Raw genomic sequence first — 26068 nt, forward strand, 5'->3', positions numbered from 1 at the left:
CCCATTACTAGGCTACCCACTTGGGCACTGAGCTGCTATGGGCTACATCTTTGCAGGGGTTCTTGGTCACCTCCATGCATGGAGTATTGGTCTTTGCAAAGATCCCTGGGCCTGGATTTTTTGGTTCTGTTGCTCTTCTTCTGAAGCTCCTGTCCCCTCCAGGTCTTTCTATCTCCCCCTTCTTTCATAGGATTCCCTGCACTCTGCCCAAAGTTTGGCTATGAGGTCTCAGCATCTGCTTTAATACCCAGCAGGGTAGAGTCTTTCAGAGGCCCTCTGTGACAGGCTCCTGTCCTGTTCCCTGTTTTCTCCCTTTTCTGATGTCCATTCCATTTGCCTTTCTGAATGAGGATTGATCATCTTACCCAGGGTCTCCTTCTTGCTCAGCTTCTTTAGGTGTTCAGATTTTAGTATGTGTATCCTATATTATGTCTAATATCCATTTTCTATACTTTTAATTTTGAGATACAGCCTCCTCACGGCTGGTCTTAAACTCTTTTGGTATCCTTGTAGCTCCCAGAAGTCGTGATTTAACTCAGTTTCTATGAAGCTCTGTACTAGTGATCCATTGCTATGCAATAATAAACAAAAAATAATGAGGAACAAATAAAAGAATAAAGACTGGACAGGAAAAATTAAAACTGCCTAGATGTTATAATAATTTACCAACGTATATTAGGAATAATGAAGCAAACTACTAGAATAAGAGTTTGTCAAAACACAAGATTATGGCATAATTAATTGGATGCCCTGGGTTTATGCAAAGGAAAAAGGTAGTTTTTAAATCTGGAAATCAACATAATTTAGCAACCATATAGAAAACTAAGTGGGAAATCACCTAGAATTTCCAAAATGCTGCTAGAATCAGTGAGTTTAATTAAGTCTCTTACCTGAAATCTCATTCAACTGTCTATAACCAAGTCAAGACAACCTATGACTATCTCCTACTTAGCTCTAACACTCACTTTTCTTCATTCCCCAGAGCCAATTATTACTTTTCTTTCTTCTTTCCCCCACCCCCTCTTGAGACAGCTTTTCTCTGTGTAGCCCTGGCTATCCTGGAACTCACTTAAACTCAGAGGTCCTCCTACTTTTGTCTCCCAAGTGATGGGATGAAAGGTATATGTACCACCAAAACCTGGTTAATAATTATTTTTCAAAGTTATTTCATTATTCCCACAATCTTTCATTTGCCACCTTATTAGTCAGTAGCTACACTACAACTAGACATATATAGGATTAAGAGGAACTTTACGGTCTCACATACTGCTTAAAGCTCATCTTTTACTATCTTCTATATTACAGTCAAATGAAACTAAGAAAATTCTCAAATATAGCATTCTTCTCTACTGACCTTGAATACCTTGAATTTCTGTACATACTGCTGTTGCTTTCTGAAATATTCTCTCTTGGTTCCTTCTGTCATTCTCTCCCAAACAAGGTTAAGACATGGCCCACTATCATCATCAAGGACACTCAGAAGCCGACCAAAGAAATATGAGCAACTGGAAATAAGATTCTAAAATATGACAAATACTGGCATTTGAAATACAAGAAAGTATTTTAGCCACTTACGCCAAATCACACATTGGTAAAAGTAATGATCATCTTAATGTGCCCTGTACTACATCTCCTCTTATAGAATTTTCATGTAATATCAAGTTTGAAAATTACAAGGTTAAAGATGAACCAGCAAAATATATCCACAATGCAAATTGTCAAAAGAACCTGAAGGAAAATCAAGCTAACAGTTATCTATAATCTAATCTTTGTCCTACTGACAGACCCTGTAATTCAATGTAGAAAAGAAACAAAAAAGAGAAATGCACAAGAATCATAAAGCTTTAATAGCATGATGACAAAGGCCACTAAGGAACTTTAACTACTTTAAAAATTATGCACAATGAATATTATATTATTCATTACTTTCCTCATTAAAACATACTTACTAAAGACATTATACATTATACATTATATTAAATCAGTGGGAAAGCATACCTGTAACCCAGCGCTAGAAACTGAGACAAGATTGAAAGATCTAAGCAAACCTGGTCTACAGCATGATATCCTGTTCAAAAGGCAAACAGAAGGAAAAAAAAAAAAAAGACAAAAAAAGGAACAAAAGAACAAAACAAATCAAGCAACCAAACCAAATATATTATGTCAAAGCTAGAGTTGTTGTAAATTTTTAAGATTACAAACTTCACAAATCCAAAGCTTATCTGTATATAAGAAAGATGATAAACAGTGAGATATGGTTCTGTATTTGCTATTAAGACAACAACAACCAAAAAAAAAGAAAAAAGAAAAAAGAAAAAGGAAGGAAGGAAGGAAGGAAGGAAGGAAGGAAGGAAGGAAGGAAGGAAGGAAGGAAGGAGGGAAGGAAGGAAGGAAGGAAGGAAACTTAGACATCCTTTTCATTTTTTAGTAAGTTCAATTAAATTTCAATGCCTACTTGCCAAGGCAAGAGTAATTTTCATCTTCAAAAACTAGTATATCCATAATATATAAACTATATATACATACACATAGTATATATAACACACTTTAGATTTAAAACTAAACTAAAAATAAATGAGAATTTTTGGAATTTCTCTGTATTCCGTTTGATTGGTGATAGTGATTTTATGACATGTTCCCACCTCTCCTTAAAATGTACATCTTTTTCATCGTCTTTTTTCTTTTATTGTGTATGGGGTGAGTGCATACCACAGCATGCGCCTGGAGATCAGAGTACAATGCTATGAAGTTAGTTCTCTCCTTCTACCTTTACACAGGTTCCAAGAACAAAACTAAGGTCGGCAGGCACGCGTGCCAAGCACCTTAGCTGCTGAGCTGTCCACTAGTCCTATTATTATCTCTTGAAGAAACTTTAGTTGAAAAGAAAGCACAAGCTTTGGAGTTAGATAGATGGAAATTCATATCCTTTTTTGTTTACTTAACTAATCAATTTTTCATTAACTTTTTAGCTTTTGTAAGCATTATTTTTCATTTAAAAACTTAATGGTACCTTAATGGTACCTTACTTTTAATCATAGTAAGAACTAAACGGAAAACAGTTTGATTAATAAATCTACAGTAGGTGCTTCATAAATATTATTCCTTTTCTCTTTAAATACTGGAATCCCTTTCTTTTAATATATTAATTATCCTCAAAGCCTTAGGATCAAGAGGGCTTAGGAGATGGCTCAGTAAGTAAGAATGCTTACTATGCAAGCATGAAGACCTGAGTTTGAATCCTTAGCATCCACATAAAAACTTGTAATGTTTTTTTTTTTCTGCCTGTAACCCTACGCATTAGGGGATCAACACGGGTCCTGAAAGCTTGCCAGTAAGCCACCCTACCCAAAACAGTTAAGCATCCAGCTCAGTGAGAAATCCTATTTTAAAACAAGACAGAGAGTGAAGGGGAAGACACGCCACATCCTGTTCTGGCCTTCACACTCATCCATTCATATGCATACAACACATACACACACACACACACACACACACACACACACACACACACCAATTCGTCACGGGACACTGTAAGAAATGAACTCTTAAGGCTCTTCCTTGGAAACATTCTGACATTAGATAGGTCTTTCTGATTATTTAAATATGAAGTTCTATAGTAGAAATAACAGTTTTGTGTTAAAAATGAACGCAGGGAATTAGGAGAATCAAGTTTTTGGTTTTATTAATGTCAGAAGTAGCTTGTGCTTTAACTTTTAGATTCAAATAACAACTCCTAAAAATATGAGTGTTACACTGTAAAATTTCCAAAGCCTCTTTTAGAATGTGAAATTCTACAACTATTCTATTAGAAAACAGGCTTGTAAATGGAATCTGAAATTTATTTAATTTATGTCTATGTGTGTTTGACAGCATGAACTTATGTATACCATGTGTGTCAGAGGCCATAGAGGCCAGAAGAAGGCATCAAATCCCCTAGAATTAGAGTTACAGGGGGTTGTGAGCTGTCATATGGGTGCTAGAAACCAAACCCAAGTTCTCTGCAAGAGAAGTAAGCTGTCTGAGCTATCTCTCCAACCCTATAAGTAGACCATTAAACACTGATTTGGAGAACCCTGTCTTCAATCTACAGTTTTTCTAAACAGTACAAAATGTTTCTTTCAAAATAGATTTTCTTGACCAGGTGTGTTAGCACACACCTATAATCTCAACATTGGGAGGCTGAGGACTGAATATGAGGCCAATGTGGGCTACATAAGCAACACCTTGAGTTTAAAACAGAAAAACAAAAACAAAAACAACCTAGAACTCTGTTACATTAAGGATAGCATGCTTTTGTTAAGTCTATCACAGTCTAACCACATAAAATTACAAAGAATACAGCTAAGACGTGTTAGCATATCTTTTGTCTAGGTTCATAACAAGTGCATTTCTTTATTGCAGTTTATAACGCTAAATTGTCAAAGTAAACATCTCATAATTTACATTTTATCCTGTTTCTCTGACCCCATGGGAGTTTTAAAGAGTTGGTAGAAACCTAAGGAGCTTAAGACTGAGGAATAGCTCATGTGAGAAAGGTCTAAGAATTAATATTCTGAATTTGAAGATTTCCACTAACAAATTGAGATTGCTGTTAGGATATACATGACTATCACTGACCTCACCCCATTGTCGTTTTAGTATACTTTATATGCACCTAAAGTAGTGGTTCTCAACGATCCTAATGCTAAGACCCTTTAATACATGTTGTGGTGACCCCAAACCATAAAATTATTTTCATTGCTACTTCAAAACTGTAATTTTGCTATTGTTATGAATCATAATGTAAATATTTTTGGAGACAGGTTTGTCAAAGATGTCACGACCCACAGGTCGAGAACCACTAATACAAAGATAACTTATCCTTCATGCTGTTTTTTTTTTTCTCTTTAGATCAAGAGGCCTTTGTCTTACATTTTAGTTGTCTGAGATATAATGAAACTAGTACTATTACAGGTTGACTTATAACTATTAATATCTAAAAGGAACACACTCAGATCCCTTAAAACACCAAGAAAAGTAGAACAAGCAATGAAATGAGTCTAATTATTCAATTAAAAATGTTAAAACTCATTATATCAAAAAGGGCTTTCTATAATGAACACAGAGAAAAACTACAAGGAAATGAAAGGCAACTGCTTAAACTTACTGGGTTATCTGTGGAATCGTCAGCCAACTGTAAACCAAAATAGTCTCGCTCAGTCAAATCAAGATGTTTGAAGACTATATCCAACAGAACTTGCCCCTGATCATGTTTCTGGAAGAAAAATAATAGGAAAGCATCTTTAATAGGCTGTGGGGTTTTTGTTGCTGTTGTTTTCTTTTTGAGACAGCATCTCACTAAGTAGCCCTGGCTAGCCTTGAACTCACAGAGACCCACCTGCCTCTGTCTCCCAAGGATTAATGATGTATGCTATGCGGGGAAGTGGGGGGAGACACTGGGAGGTGAGAACGGGCTGCAATCAGGATGTAAAGTAAATAAATACTTTTTAAAAAAAGATGTATATCACCACACTTGAGATTTATGCTTTTTAACCTTGCATAAATTTTTATCCTTTTTTTTTTTTAAACTACAATGGCCATTATTTTTATACTAATGACTTGGTTTAGAGTAAAGTATCACATATGGCATAATACATTTTAAGAAAAACTGGTTCATAGAAAAAATAAATATGAAGATAAACTTCTGACTGAAAATGCTTCCCATATACTATTATAATAGTATTTTTGTTATTTCATATTGTTAACACAATAACTTATGCCTATGTATATATGTTTATGTCCATGCTATCTCTCTATTCCTCTTATTCTTACAATAAAATTGACTAGAAAGTTAACTATAGATTTAAATACAGTTTTGTGTAAGAGTCATAAGGCAAGGATGAGAAAAGTAAAGGAAGTTTGAGAAAGGCCTTTGTCAAAATATAACTTCATAATTATAGAATTTTAGAAACTATCTCACTTTAGTGGAAGTCAGATATTGCCTCTATTTTGCGCCGTATCTTTTTTTGCATTATTTTTATATCTATGTACATGTGTCTACACAAGTGCACATGTACACATCATAGCACATATGTGCAGGTCAGAGTTCAGCTTTCAGGAGTCACTTCTTTTCTTCCATCCAGTGACTGAATTCATGTGTTCCAGATTGCCAGCAAATACTTCTACCTACTGAACCATCTCGCCTGGCCCTCTGCTATTTTTGAGTCAGGGTCCATCACTGAACCTGGAGCTCACCATTTAGGATAGACTGGATGGCCAGAAAGTCCCTAGGATCCTCCTGTCTCCACACTCCAGCACAGACTTACAGACAGGTGCTGCTATGCTAGCCTTTTATATGAGTACTGAGAATCTGGTTTCAGGCCCTCATACTTGCATACTTTACACCCAACTGAGCCATCTCCTCAGCCTAAATGTATAGGTATTAAACAAAAAACAGTAACTGTATCAACTACTTCAGGTATATATGAACAGCAAAATAATATACAATATTGAAGGAAATAGCTTAAACACATTGTGTTCACTAGAAAAACATAGTAGTGGTACATTTTAACACTAATATTTTCTTTCATTGGCTATAGTAGTTAGAGGGATTTAAATAAGGTCAGAGCCAATATCCAAGCTTAGGAGACATTTTTTTTTTCATAATATAAAGTATAGAAGTAGAACAGATTCCAGAGCTAAATCTGCCAATGAGAGGCAATCAAGAACTAGGTACCCTCCCTTTTGCTTCATCTGCATTCAAGTGCTGGCTGTATCTGTGGGCCTTTAGCAGCACTACCAGCAATTCCAAGATCCATATTCATTCATAATGTGCAAGAGAATAAGCACATTTATAAAGTCACCACACAGGAAGACTACTCATCACATTTTATTGGTCATTGGTCCAAACTGTTTCAAGACTGACAACCAATGGAAGGAAGTATGTGCTTCAGACAGTACTACTCAATGCTGGTGTCCATTTGGTCACCTGCCTTACAAACAAAGCTAAGCAGTGCTTGCATTCTTCTCCACCCTTTCCCCATTCTGAATAAACTGGTCAAGGAAAAAACTAAGCATTACTTTTTAAAAGCTACTACAGTTAGGCGGGAGAGATGGCTCAGGGGTTAAGAGAATTTGTCGATCTTGCTGAGAACCCTACTACCAACACCCACATAGTGGCTCACAACCACCTGTAACTCCAGTTCAAGGGGATTTGATGCCCTCCTCTGACCTCCCTGGGCACCAGGAACAGAAGTGTACACAGACATACATGCATCCAGGATACGTACACACATAAAATTAATAAATTTAATTTTTAAAAAGCTACTAAGATGAGTCTAATGCAGTCTTTTCTTCTGAACAAGACAGCATTGACTCATTTCTTGTTACACCTTCAGTTGAAGTACAAATAACGAACAATTAAAATACATAAAAGTCTTAAAATTTGAAACAAAAGCTCTCATATGACTTCATACAGTGAAATGGAGATGCTAAGAATAAAGACAGAAGGGACTGGAAAAATGGCTTAGTGGCTTTGTTGCTTCTGCACAGGACCTGGGTTCAGTCCTTCACACCCACATGATGGCTCACAACTACCTGGAACTCCATTTCCAGGGGCTTGCATGCCCTCTTCTGGCCCTCATGGGCACTACATACACATGCGCACACACATACATACAGGCAAAACACTCAAACACATTAAATAAAAATAATCTTTGAAAGAGGAAACTGGGCTCAGAAGGTCCACTGGATCTCTTCGTCCCTCTTCCTAATATGGCCACATTTAAAAAGTGGAAGCTCATTATTTTAAAAATGAAAATGCAAGGAGAAACAATCCACTCACCCCTTGCCTCATTAACCTTTTGTTGTCCACACCACAACAAAACAGACTGAATAAGTTTAAACCAAAAGACCTTTATTTTGACTCATGGTTCTGAAAGTAGAACACAAAGAGGTACCACATACAACAAAAGCCTTCTTGCTGGCAGTGTACAGAGGTCATGAAGGCATCACAAAGCAGAAGACAGAATACATGCGCATATTTTATGGTTTAGATAAAAAAAAAATCTTCTCTGCAGGCTCATATGTTTAAGACTTGATCCTCAGTTAGGGATGCTTTTGGGGAGGTTCTGGAGACTTTAGAAGGTAGAAGAAATAAGGTCACTAGGGGTTGCCTTTTATCCTAGATATTTTCTGTCTTTCTGCTTCTTGGTTTCCTTGAAGAAAGCTGCTTTGTTCTATTACAGATCCCATTATAATGTTCTGCTTAACACAGCCAAGCGTCCATGGAATCAAAATAAGTCCTTTTACCATCTAGGGGGTTAAAACTACAGTAAAAATTACACAAAAACCTGAAAGCCAAGAAGTGAGGTAGATACTGTGACTGACCTAACCATAGGGTTCTAAAGCAGACAGGATTCATTTAAAAGAAAAACGTGGGAAATTTTGGTGACAAGAGCTAAAGTCAAAGCACTTTAGGGTGGAAGAAAGGTAACAGGAATACAGACAGTGAAGGCCAGGTTCATGAGGTTTTGGATGAGAATAATGATTATAACAGACTAGAGGCCACTCCATGGTACAGCATGGCAAAACAAAACAAAACAAAACAAAACTAAAAAACAAAAACCAACCAACCAAACAAACAAAAAAAAAAAAACACACACACAATCTTGCATCTTGTTTGTGATTTTGAGAGAAGCAGAATTTAAAGCACTTAAAGCATTAATCTGATGGAAGAAATCAAGCACTCAGGCTATGATACAGTCATTGCTAGCTGTTTTTTGTTTGTTTGTTTGTTTTTTTGTTTGTTTTTTTTGCTTTGTTTGTTTGTTTGTTGAGCAAGGAACAAAACAGAGATTGGAAAAATAAATACATAGTTTGGCCAGAAAATTATGTCACTTAAGGTTCATGATACTTAAACTTGCTGATAATACGTCTGTGGTTGTTAAAGAATCTGGAGTCATTAAAAAAAGAAGTTTTGTACCAGAAAAATAGTAAAGATTTCTTGAGGATATCTTAGATATGAGAGAGACTACCACCCATGCTAGGGCCAAGAATTTAAAAGTATTGGAAACTCATTTAAAACTTGGAATGAACTAACAATTTTCAGTAGGCTGTTTTTAAAAGGGAGTTAATTAATATATCATTAGTTGAATTGGTGAATGATAAAACAGTATACTGAAACAATTCTAAATTTTATGTGTGGTTTTTAGTCTTTCTGCTAATATTGCTAGCCCTTCAGTTTTCCTATTTCACATAAGGAACAGTAAAAGAACAAGGCGTTTGGGAGAATCATTAAAGATCAAGAGATAAATACATCTACAGATAACTTGGAATAAACTGTGTTTTTATAAGGAAAAGCTATCCCTGACAGAATATACTTAGTTTTCTTACTAGAATTTTAAGTTAACAATAACTGCCTAACTAAACAAAGATTCTCACTGGTAGGTCAAGGAGAAAGAGAGATGTATGAGACCTGGCTATAGGGAAGACTGAGCAGCTCTGTAGACTTATGCAGAGAGTGATAATCTTTGGAAAACAGAATAGCAAAAGTTAAACAGAAAATACTTATACCTATTCTTTATTGGCTGGTTAATTTTTGGTGAGTTTTTGTTCCATATAAGGAAGTTTCATTGACCCTAAACTATGAGAACTATTACTTCAATAGCACCAGAGCTATGTTGTACAGAATCTAGGGCTAAATTAGTGCAATTAAGGGCTGATATACTAAAAAGAAAAAGTCCAAAACCTAACTGGGACTCCTTGCAGTAACTATAACTTGATCCATTATACATATACAGTTCACATATATGTGTGTATTTTCACTGGAAAATAAAGGGATTCTGCATTTTAAAATGAAATCATATAACCTAGATGGTCCCTGAGGTACCTATTTCCAAAGATGCTCTCCTAAAGTCCAGCAGGATACAGAGGAAAACTCCCTCCTTAAAACTTAACTAAACAGCACATTTTTAAAGAATTTCTTTGTTGTTGCTGCTTTTGGTTTTTTTTGAAACAGGGTTTTTGTGTGTAGCTGTGGCTGTCCTGGAATCGCTCTGCAGGCAGGCTGGCCTTGAACTCACAGAGACCCACCTACCTCTGCCTCTCTGGGTGCTGGGATTATAGGCATGCAACCCCTCGCCCATCTTCAAGAGTACATTATAATAGCTCTTTAAAGACCAAAGTCCTTCAGCCATTATCAGAATATAGATTTGGCTCACCTTCTGGGCAAAGAAGACATCTAGAAATAGATCTTCAGAACAGACAATAGGAACTTTAAAAAGACAATGGTTTTGATAAGGTTTCAAAATATGAGGGCAGAAAGTGATTGAGGAAAATAAGGTTTATCTCTGGCCTCCATGTACACACAGACAGGTACATATACATATACATATATATATATATATATATATATATATACATATATATATATATATATATATATATGCATATGCATGCACACACACACAAGCACACACACCATGGCAATGTTTTTATTTTTAACTCATTTTTTAAAAACTCATTCATAAAATGGAAGTGGAAACAAAGCATAAACTGAACCTTTTTAAAAATCAAGGCCAGTCAGATGGCTTAACTGGCAAAGGTACTGATGACCTGAGCTTGATCATGGCAGAAGGAGAGAATCAACTCCCACTAGTCATCTTATTTCCTTCCACAGGTAAATCACATATACACACACAGTCAATTTTAAAACTAAAAATTTTCAGTGTATGACAAATTTTCCTCATAGTTTTAGGGTTGATGATACTGTATAAAACTTTTCCATACAGAAAAGGGGGCCCTAATAAAGAAGTTATATATAACCAAATTCCTAATAATAACATTAACATATACTGATTGTTTCTCGCCAGACATTGCTGCTAAGTGTATGTGCTCAGATTTTTTTTTTTTTTATGATGGTTTTTCCACTGATAACTTAAGCTTCACAGTCTAAGCTTCATGGAGGAGTCTATCAAGCCTTCCTTCCAGATACTCTGATTGTTCCACATTGGTTAGCCTGAGCTGTTTTCCCGTTACACTCTAGAGAGAGCTTTTATCTTCTACGCCTTCAAAACTACTAGCACATGGATGACACTGCCCAGTGCTGCGACAAGCAGGACATGTAACCGGCCCCCTTCCCCACACCTCTATCAGCGTCTGTGTGTTGGCACTGGAGTTGGATTTTATTTATTTACTTCTACCAGATTCTTTTACTGTTGAAAAAACCATGAACACCTCTAAGCCTGTTAAAGATAAAGAGGCAGGAGCACAGACTATGCAGACTTCCAGATACTAAGTAGCAGGGTTACAAGCTTATGATGTTTATTGACTCCAAAACTGTGTATAGGTATTTTCCTTTCATTAAAAATGAAAGGCTGTTTATATCTAATCCTCTCACTTAAAATCAGCATTTAGGTGACAATTCATACTGACTTTGGGTAGCCTAATCTAAAATACCAAGTTCCTTTTTAGACGATATGGCAAGTTAGATATTTAAAATTTTCTGCAACAAAATATCTAGATGTGCTGAATAAAATAAAATATTGTCTTATATTTGTATACTTTTCATTTATATTTAAATTTCAATAGCTGTATTACTTAAAAGTCAAAAAACGTGTAATTTAGTTCTGCCAACTCTTGCTGTTAATGAATTGATTTTTCTTTTGTCTTATAATTTTGGATGATAGTCTTGTCTTACCATAAAAATTAACTCTGAGAATCATCTCTAGTTAGGCTTAAGACTATGTTCACTGGGACTAGAGTGTCGATTAAGAGCACTTGTGGCTGGTTCCAGGAATAGCCAGGTTCAATTCCCAGCACCTACATAGTGGCTTCAGAACCATCTGTAACTCCAGTTCCAAGTGTTCCTGAGCCGCCTTCTGGCCTCCATATAAGTGGTGCACAAACATACATATGCAAAGTACCCATAATGCATAAAAATTAAACTTTTTTAATTTAAAAAATAATACATTCCTTGACTGTTTTTTTACCCAATTAATCGTTATCATGATTTTTCAATTTTGGAAATCTATAAACAGTAAGTAGTATAAAATTCAAACTCTAAAGTGTCATACTAAGTGTCATAGTTACAAGTTTTCAGGATAACTTATTTAGATTCTATATCGAAGCAGAAAAACATCTTTGTTTTCCTATTCCCCCTTACTTTATCTTCTTCTTTTTGTTTGTTTCTTTTGTTTTGTTTTGTTTTGTTTTGTTTTTCAAGACATAGTTTCTTTGTGTAGCCCTGGCTGTCCTGAACTCAATTTGTAGACCAGGCTGGCCTTGAACTCACAGCAATCTGCCTGCCTCTGCCTCCCTGAGTCATGGGCCACCATGGCCTACGATCTGCTACTTTACCTTACATTGAGGATGTTGCCATCTAGGGTGAAGGCTTTTCATTGAAACACATGTTTTCATAAGGGATTTTGCTTTACTTAGGCTCACAGCCTGCACACTGTTGCACATGTGGGATAAAACCAAAGTACTTGCTCTTTAACAAGCCCTAGTATAATAAACACTCAGGCTTTACTTATTTTTATTATATTGGAGATTTTTTTCTTAGCTGAACTGTATACACAAAAGCACAATTCAAATATTTTAACACATTTTGGATACATTGTGAAATGATACACATAGGTTGAAAGTAAATTATGGATAATAAAAAATATATACCATTCAAATTGTCATAAGCATGCCTAATTAGTATCAGAGAAAGAAGCCTTACAGACTGTAAAAGACAGAGAGGTAATATAAATGACAATCCACCATCAATACAGTAATTTCTTAATTACATGCCTGGTGTGTCTGTGTGCATGTAAGTGCAGCTGAACATGGAAGAAGAAGTTACAGATGACTGTAAGGCATCCAACATGGCTACTGAGAACTGGACTTGATTGCAAGAGCAGTATGTTTTTAATCATTTGAATCATAAGACAGCAATCTTAAATGTACATATACAGAAAAACAAAAAAGAGCAATGTTGGAGAGTTCCCATTTCCCAAATTTAAAAATTTCTATGAAGCTATAGAACTCAAGATGATGTGATGTTCTCATAACAACAGACACAGAAGTAGGAAAGGACAGAGAGTTCAGAAGCCAACCATTGCAATTGCTGTTACAAGAGCAAAGAACATCCAGATACAAATAAATTGTCTTTTCAATATATGTTACTAGGATAAGTGGATATCCATGAACAAAAAGATTAAAATTGGATCCCTACCTGGCATCATATAAAAAATAATTCAATTCCTAACAACTATGGACCAGGCTATTTTTCTTTTTTGTTTTTTAAGATATGACAAACTAAAATCCAAAGGTTAAAACTTTTCTGTTTTAAAAGATACCACCAAAACCATGAAAAGATAACCCAGAGAACAAAGAATGGAAGATGTTTATAAATCACATACCTAACCTAGTAAGTGGCTTGCATCCATAATATAAAAAAGAATTCTTCCTATTTAACAAAGAAAAAAAATGTCAAAATAAGCAAGATATGAGAAGGCATTTTTAAAGTTACAGGATGGTTTGAGATAAAATAAAATAGACTAGGGCTAGCCAGATGTATCAGCAAGGAAAGACATTTTGCCACAAAGCCTGATTCCTAAGTTCAATCACTGGGGCCTAGATGGTTAAAGTAGATATTTAGTTTCTAACCTTTATATATGTGTGCCCCACCTCAAAATAATTAAATAAATGTAATTAAAAAAAAAGAAAAAGTGGGGCCCTGGAAAGTATGCAAGCTTTGCAAAGATGGTGGCTCCAGAGGTGTGGGTGTCAGATGTCAAGTTCAGTAACACTTCTGAAAAAACTCTAGGAGCAGGTAATGGCTGTAACTGCACAAGTAAGCACTGACAAAGTTCAAGCTGGAAAGTATTCTATAGAGAAGGGGCTGAGCCATCTCATCCTGGAAGAAGCCTCAAGAGGATCTCTGCAGGGACATCCTGCAGTTTTCAGGCTGGTGGAGATTTACGTGGTTTTAGAAAAACTTCATCTCTTGGACCAAAACCTGAAGCATAGAACTGACAAACTGGTCAAGATTACAGCCTTGGTTGACAGTGACCCACTTGACTGTAAGCTCTATTCTAGCAATGTGATAAACAAATTCAGCTCTGAGAATGAAGAGGAAGATGAAGCAGAAGAAGGCCAGTGAGAGGCTTCAAGCAATAAATCTATAAAACGAACATCTAAAAACAACATCCTCACTTCCAGTACATTATGATGAAACAGAAGCTAAGGAGAAGCAAAGCATCTGGAACCAGCCAGAGACACACACTGAGCAGCTTTGCCATTCGAGAACTTAAGGAGCAGTTCTCAATGCCCCATGGAGGGCAGAGGAAATCCATGATGCTGGCACCCTCATATAATTTGCCAGAGTCAGGAGGATCACAGGAGAAAGAATGGTGAGAGCAAGTGTTATGAGCTCACAGCTTTATTTCCTCACACACTTCAGCAACCATTAGTGCTATGACAGAAGGAATCACTCATTTGATGAAGATAAGAATCCTACTAAAAAGAGGAAGAAACCTAAGAATGGTAGGAAGAAGAAAGGTTTCAGAGGCGCTGGTGACATGATTATGCACTTTTCGTCATCCTGGATTTCTTTTTTGGTTGTTGCTGTGTTTTGTTTTGCCATTTGTTTGTTTGGTTGGTTGGTTTTGGGGTTTTTTGAGGCAGGGTTTCTCTGTGTAGCCCCAGCCTTGAATCCAGAGAGATCCATCTGCCTCTGCCTCTGCTTCCAGAGTGCCGGGATCAAAGGTCTATGATACTACCCAGCCCTATCATCCCGGGATACTTCTAACATCACTGTATATAGGTGTTTTCCTTGCGTTGTATTTGCCTTAGAGATGTGGAAAGCTCTTTATCAAATAAAATTAATTTTGCTCATGAATATTAAAAAGAAAAGTATTGCTAAGTATCAAGAAAACCATTATACTGAAAGGTAATGAATAAATTGTTGAAGTCGTAACAATTTTTAACTGATGTTCACCAAAGTAGTTGCAAAAATACATAATGTAACTACAGTGAGATGTCACTGATATGAGAACAGTAGGTAGAAACAGGCTAAGCAGTTAAATGTAAAACAAACAAACAAAAATCCAAAGTCCCAGAACCCATGTGTGGCTCACAACTGTCTGTAACTACAGTTCCAAGGAATCTGACACCCTCTTCTGGCCTCCATGGGCATATATACATGCATTTGGCATACATGCTCATACACATACACACCCAGATAGACAGATATGAATACTCATATGTGTAAGTCAGTTTTTAAAAGAAAGACCTCTAAAGAAAAATGTCTAGATTCTTTCCTGGCTAGTACCCAGAACTGTCCTTCAGCCTGTTGACAGCCTCATTCTTTCTAGAAACTCAGATGCTAAAACGGGTCCTGGCTTTCCCTCATCTATTTCTCCTTCTGAAATGTTCCTTTTCTAGAAACCACACTGTGGACTTGACTAAAACTCTGAGACACCTCAACACCTGGAATAGTAATGGAACTGACCAATGCATCCTTCCTCCCTCCTCCATGCCATGTCGTCTTTATTAACATCAAGGTACTGAGGCTCAAGGGTATTCCAATCCTGGGGACCCTTCCTGCTCTACAGGAACTCTGTCTACTTTTTCTTAAGCTCTCTATAACAATTTCTGTGGTCCACAAATTTCATCGTTTGGTTTCATAACAAAAAATTAAACAAAACTGGCCACTCTCTGGTTAGGCCCATGTAAGAACTGAGAAAGGCTCCATCACTCTCAAAGATACCCCAATATTCCCACACTACCACTGACACCTACAAAGAATGTTATACTGAGCAAAACAACAAGGCATTCAAATAGCAAAAGTAACTGGAACTCTAATATTGCTGGCAGGTATTAAATATAAATACTCCAAAGAAAATAAAACCAAGAGTTGTACAGAAGTGTGTGGTAATCTTCCTATCATTATTCACAATAAGCAAGAACCAGAAACAATTCCTGTCCATCAAGTAGACATATAAACAAGATGTAATATATACATAATGAGGTAAAGTTCTAATGAATATTTCATACTACCTTGAAATACCGAGTAAAATACACCAAATACAAAGAGAGATCTTAGCTAAATCTAATGCCATAAACCTATAATCCCAGAACACAGAAGAAATCTACAGGCAAGAGAATGGAGAAGTTAAGGCCAGCCTATAGCAAGACCCTGTCTCGTCCACCCGCCTATACTGGCATGGACAGATATACAATTCTACTTAAAGAAGACATAGAGAAGAGATAATTCACGGAAACCAAAAGTTGATTAAAGCATGGCAGAGCTTGTGGGAGGGAAGGATGGAGAGTTACTACCTAATGATTGTTCTTTTCTCCTTTTAGTTTGCTAAGCTTTGTTTACTTTTATTAAGTAGATAGAAATGATGATTACATAAGCTTTTCTTTACTGTAGCAAATAATTTCTTGTACACTTGGAATAAGCCTGAGTATTGTGATGATTACCCTTCATTATCAACTCAACTATATTTAGTATTATTATAGAAACACACCTCTCAAGAGAGTTGGTGAGGTTATTTCCACAAATGTTTAACTGAGAAGGAATGATCCATCCTGAGATGGGCAGCACTATCTCCTGGGCTTTGGCTCAAGGCTGAATTAAACAGAAAAAGCAGGCTTAGCACCAAAATTTCTTTTCCTCTGCTTCCTGGCTTCAGACACGGTATGATTACCAGGCGTCTCCCACCCCTGCTGCCATGCACCCTGCTGCCACCCCACCAGGACCCACCCTGTTGATATGTACCCTTTCTTAAAGTGGAAACAAGGCTTCTTACGGCCAGAAGTAACAAAGAGTAACTCTGCCACCATGATAAAAAAGCAATTCACAAACTCAAGGAGTGGCACTTTATAGTGGTGTGAGCAACATGAGTTCATGGAGGGGAATCACCCTCGGAGACTCGCCACCAGAGATAGAATATTATATAGCAATTAGAAGAAAAGGAAAAAAAATCACATATAAAATTGTTGACAATTGGGGCTGGAGAGAGAGCTCAGAGCACTGGCTGTTCTTCCAAAGGTCCTGAGCTCAATTCCCAGCAACCACATGGTGGCTCATGACCATCTATAATGAGATCTGGTGTTCTCCTTTGGTGTGCAGGTGTACAGGCAGACAGAATATTATATACATAATAAACAAATAAAAATTTTAAAAAAATTGTTGACAATTATAATCTACTAAAACAATTTCCTACATCTCAATTTAGTAACATTCAAAAACCAATGTAATCCATAGTGGCAAATATACATGACTACTTTACATATAAGATGAATAATACAGTACCATGGAGAGAGTATGAACAAGGCAGCTGAAATACTAGTAATATTCTATGCCTATGGTTCCCAACCTGTGGGCCAAAACCCTTTGGGGGTCAAATGACCTTTTCACAGGGGTCACCTAAGACCATTGGAAAATGTTACAATTCATAAGAGTAGAAAAATTACAGTTATGAAATAGCAACAAAAATAATACCATAGTTGTGGGTCACTACAATATGAGGAACTACATGATTTGGTCACAACAGTAAGAAGCTTGAAAACCACTGCTCTATACCATGATCCAGAAAAGTTATACAACTTCACAGATTTGTTCTTACAATTTTATACTGAAGATCAGATTTTTACTGTATATATGCTATACTTCAAATAAAAAAAAATTATTTCTGAGCCAGAGAGATAATTCAATGGGTAAAGGCACTTGCCGCCAAGCCTGATAACCTGAGTTTAAACTCCAGGATCCTATATGGTGGAATTAGAAACAATTCCCCACAAAGTGTCTGCTGACCCTACATGTACAAACACGTAATCAAGTAAGAGTCATTTTTAAAAGTTATTTCTACCTCAAATGCACTTTCAAAGTCTTCGCAAGCTTTCTGCAAGGGGAATATATGCTTTACCAAGAAAAGTTAAGAAATAAATCTCCCAAAGGGGTTTCTCAAATGTGCTAATGTGTACAAAACTTATGTATAAATCTTTATATAGGAGAAGCACAACTTCAAAATTAGTTAATGAAACATTATTCTTATCTATTTTGCCTTTGTTTAAAATAATCTATTCTAGAACTTTAATTTTCCAAATAGATGGCATTTTTGGTGCACATAAGAATGTGTGTGTTTCTTAGGTATTCCTAGTTATCTAGCATATAATATCTTTTTATGTATAATTCTACTTATTTATTTTTAGTTTATATATTGTAATTATATTTCTTTTTTAATTTTTTAATTAATTTGTTTTAATTTATTACAAGTTATTCACTTTGTGTCCCAGCTGTAGCACCCTCCCTCATGTCCTCCCCATCCCATCCCCTCCCTCTTCTCCTTCCTTGTCCCTCCTGCTGTCCACTGATAGAGGAGGTCCTCCTCCCCATCCATCTGACCCTAGCCAAGCAGGTCTCATCAGGATTGGCTGCATTGTCTTCCTTTGTGACCTAGTAGAGCTGCACTTCCCTCAGGGGGAGGTGATCAAAGAGCGAGCCACTGGGTTCATGCCTGAGGCAGTCCCTGCTCGCCTTACTAGGGCACCCACTTGGAGGCTGAGCTGCCATGGGCTGTATCTGAGCAGGGGATCTAGGTTATCTCTATGAATGGTCCTTGGTTGGAGTATTAGTCTTTGCAAAGACCCATGGGCCCAGATTTTTTGGTTCTGTTGGTGTCCTTACAGAGCTCCTGTCCCCTCCAGGTCTTTCATAAAATTCCTTGCACTCTGCCCAAAGTTTGGCTATGAGTCTCAGCATCTGCTTTAATACCCTGCTGGGAAGAGTCTTTCAGAGGCCCTCTGTAGTTTAGGGTCCTGTCCTGTTCCCTCTTTACTCCCTCTTCTCTTCCAATATCCCATTTGCCTTTCTGAATAAGGATTGAGCATCTTACCCAGGGTCCTCCTTCTTGCTTAGCTTCTTTAGGTGTACAGATTTTAGAATGTTTATCCTATATGTCTAACATCCATATATAAGTAAGCATATACCACGTGTGTCTCTCTGCTTCTGGGACACCTCACTTAGGATGATCTTTTCTAGTTCTATCCATTTGCCTGCAAATTTCATGATTTCCTTTTTTTTTTTTTTTAACTGCTAAGTAGTATTCCACTGTGTAAATGTAACACAATTTCTGTATCCATTCCTCAGTTGAGGGACATCTGGGTTGTTTTCAGTTTCTGGCTATTACAAATAAAACTGCTACAAACATGGTTGAACAAATGTCTTTGTTGTATAGTTGAGCATATTTTGGATATATGCCTAAAGTGTGAAATAGCTGGATCTTGAGGTAGCACTATTTCTAATTTTCCGAGAAAGCACAAGATTGATTTCCAAAGTGGTTGCACAATTTTCCATTCCCACCAGCAATGGAGGAAGATTCCCCTTTCTCCATATCCTCTCCAGCATGTGCTATCACTTGAGTTTTTGAACTTAGTCATTTGATGAGTGTAAGTGAAAACTCAGGGTCGTTTTGATTTGCATTTCTCTGATGACTGAGGACACTGAGCATTTCTTTAAGTGTTTCTCTGCCATTCGATACTCCTCTACTGACAATTCTCTGTTTAGCTCTGTACCTCATTTTTTCAATTGGATTACTTGATTTGTTGCTTTTTAACTTCTTGAATTCTTTATATATTCTGGATATTAGATATAGGCTGTCAGATACAGATCCTTTCCCAGTGTGTAGGATGTCACTTTGTTCTGATGACAGTGTTCTCTGCCTTACAGAAGCTTTTCAGTTTCATGAGATCCTATTTATTGATTGTTGATCTTAAAGCCTGTGCTATTGGTGTTCTGTTTAGAAAGTTGTCTCCTGTGTCAATGAGTCCAAGACTCTTCCTCACTTTTGCTTCTAACAGATTTGGTGTGTCTGGTTTAATGTTGAGGTCTTTGATCCACTTTAGTTTTGTACAGGGTGATAAATATGGCTCTATTTGCATTTTTCTACATGTAGACATCCAGTTAGACCAGCACCATTTGTTGAAGATGCTATCTTTTTTTCCACTGTATGGTTTCTTCAACATAGTACTTGAATTCCTAGCTAGAACAGTAAGACAACCAAAGGAGATCAAGGGGATACAAATCAGAAAGGAAGAAGTCAAAGTATCACTATTTGCAGATGATATGATAGTATACATGAGGACTCCAAAAATTCAACCAGAGAACTCCTTCAGTTGATAAACACCTTCAGCAAAGTGGCTGGATACAAAATTAACTCAAAAAAATCAGTAGCCCTCCTGTATATGAAAGACAAAAGAGCTAAGAAAGAAATTAGGGGAATTACACCCTTCACAAATAACATAAAGTACGTTGGTGTGACTCTAACCAAGCAAGTGAAAGACCTATTTGAAAAACACTTCAAAAGTCTCTGAAGAAAGAAATTGAAGAAGATATCAGAAGATGGAAGGATCTCCCATGCTAATGGATGGGTAGGATTAACATAGTGAAAATGGCCATCTTGCCAAAAGCAATCTACAGATTCAATGCAATTCCCATCAAAATATCAACACAATTCTTTACAGACCTTGAAAGAACAATTCTCAATTTCATATGGAAAAACAACAACAACAAACAGAATTGCCAAAATGATCCTGTACAACAACATATCATCTGGAGGTGTCTCCATCCCTGATCTCAAGCTGTACTACAGAGCAACAGTAATAAAAACTGCATGGTACTGGCATAGAAAAAGACTGGTGGATCAATGGAATTGAATAGAAGACCCAGAAATAAACCCACACACCTACAGATACTTGATTTTTGACAAAGACATCTAAACCATACAATGGAATAAAGATAGGATCTTCAACAAATGGTAATTAATATCTTGTTTAACAAACTTTCATCAAGTATCTTCACAATATAAACAACCAACTTAAAAGGCCAATCTGTATTCTGAGTAAGATTCTATGTCTTGATTTTTCAACATTTTGAAGAAGAAATTCCTGAGTCACAATTGCAGCTACAAGATTTTTTAATATCCATTAAAATTGTACTGAACATTTGGCATTTCAATTAATTTGGCACTAATGGCATTTTGAAGAAAATTATCTGTAGAAAACAATGGAGTCCAAACTGCATGTTGGAATGTTCAGTGTCACCCATCTATTCTCTGGATCCTATAGCCTAGCTGTGAAAGCCAAAAACATTTATAGACATTGCCAAATGTCCTGAGAATGGAGGAATCCAAGGGCAGAGTGGCTGCCAATTCTGCCACACTTCTAAGTATAAGAGTAGTTCTGTTGAGAAGCTCAAAACCTCTTGCTAAAGACTGCACTTGTAAAACTAGACTGATTTCTTATTCAGCTTAAGGAAAGAAGGAAAGAAGCGAGGGAAGGAGGAAGAGAAGGGAAAGGGATGGAGGAAGGGAGGGAAGAAGGAAGTGAGGGAGGAAAGGAGGTTGGTACTATCCAGAAAGCTCTACTCCCTGAGTGAGGCAACAGTAAGTGCAGTTAACTCTGTTCACTTTGGGACATGTACTAAATACTTGCTAATTACAGAATATCAATAAGGAACAAGGAAGGCACTCTTCATCTCTCCCAACCTGAAAAATTGTGCATCCAAGTTGTCTTGTATATATTTAAAAAACATAAAACATGTATTCTTGGGTCACAAAAGACACTGTGAAAACTAGAGAAGCAGTGATCTAATCTTCTAATAAGCTTTCCCTAATAACCCACAATTATATCTATATACTTGCAAAAATATAAGAAAAATAGCACTGCATTCTACTTCTCTCTAGTTGCTTATGGCCATAGCTTTTAAGTTCTAAATTTGTGGGCAGAGGATATAGCTGAGTGGTAGAGTACTTGTTTAGTATGTTTAAGCCTTGAGTTAATACCCAGTAAATATTTAATAATAACAGTAAGTAGTAACAGTAACAACAGCAGCAATAATAGCCCACAGCTTTGTGAGCTGGAGACAATAGCTCAGAGGAAGTATGCTTATGTAGCATGCACAAGGCTCATAGAATGGAAAATAAGCAAATAACATGTTGGCATTTTTGCAAATAAAAAGCTGTGAGAAGTTAGTCAAAGAACATTTTGCAGAAAAACAAATATGTGAGTCAGAAATATCCTATGTAACTACTGAAAAAAAAAAACTTGCTTTGTAACATAGATTAAAACCCTTCACTTCAAATTCTTTCATATAACAACAAAAAGAGGTCCTGGATAGCCAAGGGTACATAGAGACCTAACTCGGAAGAAAAAAAAAAGTTAAATCACTAGAAAGTAACAATCCTAAAATAGGCACCTAATGATAAAATTCCAAAATACTGGTAAAAAGAAACAGACCAATGTCTAAGTATACTTTAAGACATTGACACTACTTTCTCCCTATCTGGTAGAAGAAAGAGGAACTCACTGGGGATACAACCTTATGCCTATAACCATATGATCTAACAATCCCCTATGTAAATATATCCCAAAGAACTGTACACATATTCAAATGACATTATTCATAACATCCTTTTGCAGAAAAGGACTAAAACTAGTATGCACTAATTAATGAGTGAATAAAGAAAAAAATGCCATATATACATAATGAAATATTACTCAGGCATTAAAAAAAGGTATGAAGTTCACCTAACAAGCTAATAAATGGACAAACTATGAAAGTACTTTGGTGAGTGAAATGAGTCAGACAGACAAGGACAGATACTGCTTTTATTAGGTACCTAAAATAGGCAAATGCGTAAAAATGGAAAAGTGGAGGTTACTATGGACAGACAAGAAGGAAATTTAGGATTTTTCAGAAGCCTGGACATTATTCCATGTCTATTGTGCAGTACATCACAAAGTCATAGCTGCAGTTTAGATATGCACTATCCCTTATATCTTCTGTTTGACTGTTTTGAATTTCTGTAGCCTAGACTGGCCCGGAATTTGAGACAGTCCTCCTGCTCAGCTTCCCAGCACTTGGCATAAGCCACCATACCCAGTGTTCCTCATATCCTCTCATATTGGAGACTTAGCTACCAGTTGACAAGGCTGTAGGAGTGAATGGATTGTAAGTGTTCTTCCCTAATCAAAGGAATTGTCCCTTTTACAGAGTCAAAACGATGGGAAGTAATGAAAAGTAGGAGGAAAGACCTATCTGAAGTAGGTAGATCCCTGGGGGCATTCCTTCAGGTTATATCTTAGCTTAACCCCAGCCTGTCTTCTCTTTTGTTCTCGGCTTCCTACATAGCCTTTGGCATTATAGAGAAACATAAAGACATGAATGAAGGCAATAAATATGATAATCTCTAGAAACCAGAAAAAAAAGTGAAAGCTAAAGAAACAACAAACAATAGAACATACTCAAGGAGTGTCAGTGTGTAAGGTGCAGGTGAAACAGACCCAGAATGTAACTAGAAAGGCAAGAAACAAGAGGGCTTTCTTTGAAGTAAGAGGTAACAGTTCTAAATGCTACTTAGAGTCTCACAAAATGAGCCTTGATAAAACTGATGGAATTCCTAACTAGGAAAGTGATATCACTTGTGGCTCTAATGGGAGAGAAAGAATTACAAATTATCCTGAAGTCTGCCCAATGTGACCCCTCCTTCTATCTTTCCAGTGTAATAAAACTCTTAAGTAGCACAGCTTTCACCAAGTCTGTGAAATAATCAAAATTCAGTGTGTGTTTTTTAAAAGATTTATTTATTTATTATTTATATACTCTTCTGCCTGCATGTACACCTGAATGTCAAAAGAGGGCACCAGATCTCATTATAGGTGGTTGTGAGCCACTATGTGGTTGCTGGGAATTGAACTCAGGACCTGTGGAAGAGCAAGTAGTGCTCTTAGCCGCTGAGCCATCTCTCCAGGCCCTGTGTTTTTAGGAAACTCTTAAATTTGCAACTGTCAGAACCTGAGGGTACTTTGGTGGTCATTTCCTCTAATCTGTGCATTTGGTAACTAAAGAGGAAAAAGATTAAAGAAAAAGAAGAAAAATTGAAGTTCCATTCCTAGAACAACTAACAGAATCCTCATTAAGCAGCTTATGTATGATCATAGTTCTATGATCATAGAACTTAGTTAGTTCATAGTTAGATCATACATAGTTCTTATGTATGATCAAAGTTCTAACATATTAGATGATATTATTTCCACTTCATCTGCATGCAAATTGAGACCAAAATTTCAGAGAACAATGCCACAGATGAAGCAGTAGTGGATCAAGATACAAATCAAGTCTCATATTCTGGGCCCTTATACTGGCTTGGTTGCTTCTTTTGGTAGCCAAGATTATACTGGAACTCCATAGTCCCTGAACAGAAAATCCTTCTTCAGACTCTGTGTACTGGGATTACAGGTATATTCCACCACATCAGACTAAATGAATGAATGAATGAATGAATGAATGAATGAATAAAAGATAGTTTTTCCCAGAGAATCAAACCTATCACCTCAAGCACTGACCTGTCCTCAGACCCAAATTTTATTATACTATGTCACTTCCCTGTACTACACTGCCTATTTTATAGCAACTATTCAGAATACATAGTTTTAATTTTGACATTAGTATATGTCTAAACTACCTATCTGATATCTAGATATCATACAATATAGGACCAGATCTAGAACTTTTGCACAACTAGTAAACTTTTCACAAAAGTTTAAATTTAAACAAAGTATAAATAAGAAAAGCATAAGTTGTCTCATAATAACCACAAGTAATAAAATTCAGGCATGGTAGTGATACCATTAGTTGCAGAACTCAGGAGGCACAGGCAGAGTTCAAGATTGTATCTGAATTGCTTTTCTGTGCCCATGATAAAACACCCTGACCAAAGCAACTTACAGGAGAAAGAGCTTATTTTAGCTCATAATTCTTGGCTATAATCCAAGACAGCAGGAACTTGAATCATCTAGTCATATTATATATACAGTCAAGAGCTCTCTCTCTCTCTCTCTCTCTTTCACTTGCTCCCTTCCCACCTTCTCCATCCACTCGCCCTTTTTTGTTCAATCCAGGGCCTAGCTCATGAAATAGTGCCACTGGCATTCAAGATGAATCTTTCCACCTCAATTAACCCAATTAAGAAATTCCACCACAAATGTGGCCACAAATCAACCTACTCTAGACAAAACTATCTTCTCAGAGGATTCTGGATTTTACTAATGTGACAGTTAAAAGTAACCATTACAGATAACCACCAATTCAAGGCCAGTCTGATATACAGTAAGTTCTGTCCAGGTGAGTCACAACTACACAGAAAGACTCAAAAGAAAATGAAATAAACAAAAGAATTATACAATAATAAAAATAAGTGGCATTGGCGGGGCACAGAGATGCATGCCTGTAATACCAGCACTCTGGGAGACAGAGGCAGGCAGATCACTGAGTTGGAAGGCAGCCTGGTCTACAAAGCGAGTCGAGGACAGCCAAGACTATACAGAGAAACCCTGTCTCGAAAAACAAAAAACAAACAAAAAAAAAGAAGTGTCATTGGAACTAGAGAGTGGTTCAGTAATTAAGAACAGTTGTGCTTACAGAGGATCTGGGCCCAGTTCCCAGTATTCACATGGTGGCTTAACAACCATCTCCTAACTCTAGTTACAGGGAATCCAATGAGTATTTCTGAACTCACAGGCAACAGGCATGCTTTTGAAAAATATACATACATAACAAAATACTCATACACATAAAGTAAAAGTTAAAAATCTAAAAACAATTTTAAGTGACATATAAAAATACATGATAGCATGGTAGTAGTATTACTCAGTGGCAGAGTGCTTACTTAGCATGAATGAGACCCAGTTACATTATGTTAATATTTTTGTTTCAATCTTAGGTGTGGGCTATGGGGCTGATTCAGCTTGCCCACAGCCACTATGATTGTCTCGTGTTCTGGGGGGCGGGGGGTGATTTTTGCCAGCTGCTGATAGCTTAATTCTGGGAACTCTGGAGAGGGTAATAAATAGGAGAGCCTCGAGAGGGCCTGTGGCGATGACAGCTGCTGCTCCTGGTTTGCTGGATTGCTGGATATTCTGATGACAAAGATTGGATTTACCTCAAGGAGCCCCTAACCAGCAGGAAGTAATCTAAAGAGGTCTATGCCCCCACTTCCCTCTAACCTTCTTTTTCTCCTAACTAGCTTTGGGG

General features: G+C 36.8%; 1 protein-coding gene and 1 pseudogene across 3 annotated transcripts in view; one reads left to right on the plus strand and one right to left on the minus strand.

The window, feature by feature from the left end:
* The window catches only part of Ptpn4 (protein tyrosine phosphatase non-receptor type 4), a 154818-nt gene that overhangs the window by 89752 nt on the left and 38998 nt on the right, over positions 1–26068 (minus strand). For 2 of the 3 annotated variants that reach the window (XM_055601661.1, XM_055601669.1), the window contains exon 3: positions 5147–5254. The exons of the other annotated variant lie outside the window; for it this stretch is intronic. In XM_055601661.1, coding sequence (XP_055457636.1) covers positions 5147–5254 — 108 coding nt within the window. The remainder of the gene's footprint in view (positions 1–5146; positions 5255–26068) is intronic. 3 annotated transcript variants of the gene reach the window in all.
* LOC129674900 (neuroguidin-like) lies at positions 13729–16343 on the plus strand (annotated as a pseudogene).

This window comes from Psammomys obesus, unplaced genomic scaffold (genome assembly GCF_907164565.1).
Source record: "Psammomys obesus unplaced genomic scaffold, mPsaObe1.curated_primary_1811, whole genome shotgun sequence".
In the NCBI taxonomy this organism is placed as follows: Eukaryota; Metazoa; Chordata; class Mammalia; order Rodentia; family Muridae; genus Psammomys; species Psammomys obesus.